Genomic DNA, 3,066 nt, shown 5'->3' with positions numbered 1-3,066 from the left:
GGTTATCATCATTCTTCCAAATATCTTCTTTTGTGTTCTGCAGAAGAAAGAGGTCATGAGGTTGAGTAAATGATCACAGAATTTTCAGTGTTGTGTGAACTATCTCTTAAACACACACACACACACACTACTTTCTTTTTGTCCAAACAAAAGTAGTGGATTATTTTGTTTAGTATCTTCTCTTTAGACTAGCTATTACACCTCATTATGTTCTTCTGTGTGCTATTTTAGACGGGAGGCAGAATGAGTGAAGAGGTGCCAGTTTCTCCCAGCTGGCTGACTCAAGAACCCACCTGGGGCAGCGGCGCAGGAAGCATAGAAAACATCACCGTGGGAACATACCCACCTGCGGTCGTCCTGCCGGCAAGGCCACCCGCTGAGCTGTTGGTGAACCCATGGGACATCGTGCTGTGTTCATCCGGCACCCTTATAGCCTGCGAGAACGCCCTGGTGGTTTTGGTCATCTGGCAGAACCCGGCACTGCGTGCCCCAATGTTTTTGCTGATTGGCAGCTTGGCTCTAGCTGACTTACTGGCCGGTTTAGGGTTAGTCCTACACTTTACTTTTGCTTACCTGCTACGATCTGACTCGGCACAGCTGCTGACTGTAGGCCTGGTGGTGGCGTCCTTCTCAGCGTCTGTTTTTAGTCTGCTAGCTATCACCATCGACCGCTACCTGTCGCTGTATTACGCCCTCACCTACAATTCGGAGCGAACTGCTGCATTCACATACACCATGCTGGTGCTTCTATGGGGGGTGTCGTTGTGTTTGGGTTTGCTGCCGGTTACCGGTGTGAACTGTCTGGGACAAGAGGTGAACTGCAGTGTGGTTTGGCCACTAACGAAAAACAACGTAGCAGTTTTGTCCATCTCCTTCCTTTTGCTCTTCGGCCTCATGCTTCAGCTATACGTGCAGATCTGTAAAATCGTCATGCGGCATGCGCACCAAATCGCCCTCCAGCATCACTTTTTAGCTGCAAGTCCTCACTACGTCACGACGCGGAAGGGCGTATCCACCCTGGCGATCATTCTGGGCACATTCGCCGCTTGCTGGATGCCGTTTACCGTTTATTCGCTCATAGCCGATTATACTTACCCGCCGCTTTACACGTACGCCACTCTGGTTCCCGCCACCTACAACTCGGTGATCAACCCCGTAATTTACGCCTTCCGCAATCAAGAGATCCAGAAAGCGTTGTGGCTTGTGTGCTGCGGATGCATCCCTGCCAGCGTGGCCCAGCGGGCACGGACCCCCAGCGACGTCTGATGTGCCTAGGGAATTACAAAGGCCAGAGATTCCCCCAATCCCTGGGACGAGAAGGGGCGTGGGCGTCACCCGTTTATGTCTTCCCCCTAATTGTTACGTGACAACCACTGCCACACAATCTTTGCCTGATTCTGATCCGACCAGCTGCCACACCCTTTCCAGGAAAAAAAGGGGCGGAAATGGATGCTGTGTGGCAGGCAGCTGTAAATATCTTGTGTGTATATATATATATATATATATATATATATATATGCCTTTGCATTTTTGTGCTTGTTTTGGCTTGGCCACAGCAACAGTGACAGCCCCCTGTTGCACTGGCTGTGAGGGAGAAGGAGGATGAGGGGCAGCACGAGGCGGTCCTCTTGACTGGATCCCGAAGCTCATTCATCTCGTCCTGCTGTTGCTGCATTCAAGAACGTGCGCTGAACGTTAAGTAACCGCGGTGTGCTAAAAATAGACTAGATCCGCGCCTTGCGTCCTCCGAAGAAACCGACCTGGAGAACGCACGCGCGCGAGAGAAAGGGAGAGACAGCCGAGGCGCGCTCTCTCTTCTGTTTGATTTCATTCTCAAGCGTGGCCGAATGTAAAATGTCCTCCAAAGCAGAAAACCATGAAGAGCTAACTACAATCTCAGAATGAGAACCACTCTATAAATAACCGAACCTATCGATGCCTTTATTTTGGTTTAGAACGGAAATCTCTGCATTCTCTTCCATGAACATGGGATGAAAGCGGCCGGGAGAAAGTGTATGTATGTTCATTTAAACAGCCCCCTGTGAATAGAGGCTCACTTCAAAGAACTGTTGAGTACAAAACGTGCATTAAGTGGATGAGAATAAGAGGTTTGTTTATATGCAGCGACATGGAGGATGGAACCGAATGTATTTTCTATTGATTTGCTTTTAATTTGCATTGTTTGAATGCTCTGAATAGAGCACTGCGCCGTTTATTATGTTCAACTGGTAATTACTACTGGGTATGGGATAGCTGTCACACAATGGTAGTTGCTTGAAATTTACATGTATTGCATTTGTAAAGAAGGATGATTTGGGCACGACGTGGAGAATTTATTAGTGGTATTTTGTTGGAAACAACTCCAGTGAAGCTTTTCATCCCACAATCAAAAGAAAAAATTTATTCCATTATTTACTTTGACGTTATTTTCATGGAAGGCCAAAATTAAATAATGTGACCCTGGACCACAAAACCAGTCATTTTCAAGGGTTCATTTTCCACTGATGTATGGTTTGTTAGGGTAGGACAATATTGGCTGAGATACAACTATTTGAAAATCTAAAATCTGAGGGTGTAAAAACATTTAAATATTGAGAAAATCTCTTTTAAAGTTGTCTAAAAGAAATTCTTAGGAATGTATATTACTAATCAAAAATTAAGTTTTGATATATTTACGGTAGGAAATGTACAAAATATCTTCATAACACATGATCTTTACTTAATATTAATAATTTTGACCCATACGATGTATTTTTGACTAATGCTACAAATATAAACGTGTTACCTAAGGCTGGTTTTGTGGTCCAGGGTCACTAATAGTCTCAATATATGCTTCCTAAAGGTATGCGTCCTCTAAGTGTTGACATAATTTCAACTGAAACAGGAAGACAGGATGGGACAAATCAAGCAGTCCCGTCCCCTTTTTTTAATAGCCAATAGCATTTTGTTTTTGTCACAGCTTGGGTCAGAGCCGTTCAGCTCGGTAAAGCCTAATTTGACAGCGTAGGGCACACACATATGATCCGCTCTGTGCAATCGTTCCTCTAAACCAGGGCAGACATGTAC

At 45.4% G+C, this 3,066-nt stretch overlaps 1 protein-coding gene across 1 annotated transcript; it reads left to right on the top strand.

The window, feature by feature from the left end:
• The first annotated feature begins 240 nt into the window (after positions 1-240).
• On the top strand, positions 241-1,344 carry gpr12 (G protein-coupled receptor 12). The gene has a single exon (XM_073831226.1). It carries the CDS (start codon positions 244-246, stop codon positions 1,264-1,266), a length of 1,023 nt encoding a protein of 340 aa, XP_073687327.1. The 5' UTR covers positions 241-243; the 3' UTR covers positions 1,267-1,344.
• Positions 1,345-3,066: the final 1,722 nt, after the last annotated feature.

Source organism: Garra rufa, chromosome 24 (assembly GCF_049309525.1).
Source record: "Garra rufa chromosome 24, GarRuf1.0, whole genome shotgun sequence".
In the NCBI taxonomy this organism is placed as follows: domain Eukaryota; kingdom Metazoa; phylum Chordata; class Actinopteri; order Cypriniformes; family Cyprinidae; genus Garra; species Garra rufa.
This window is presented reverse-complemented; position numbering and strand designations above follow the sequence as displayed.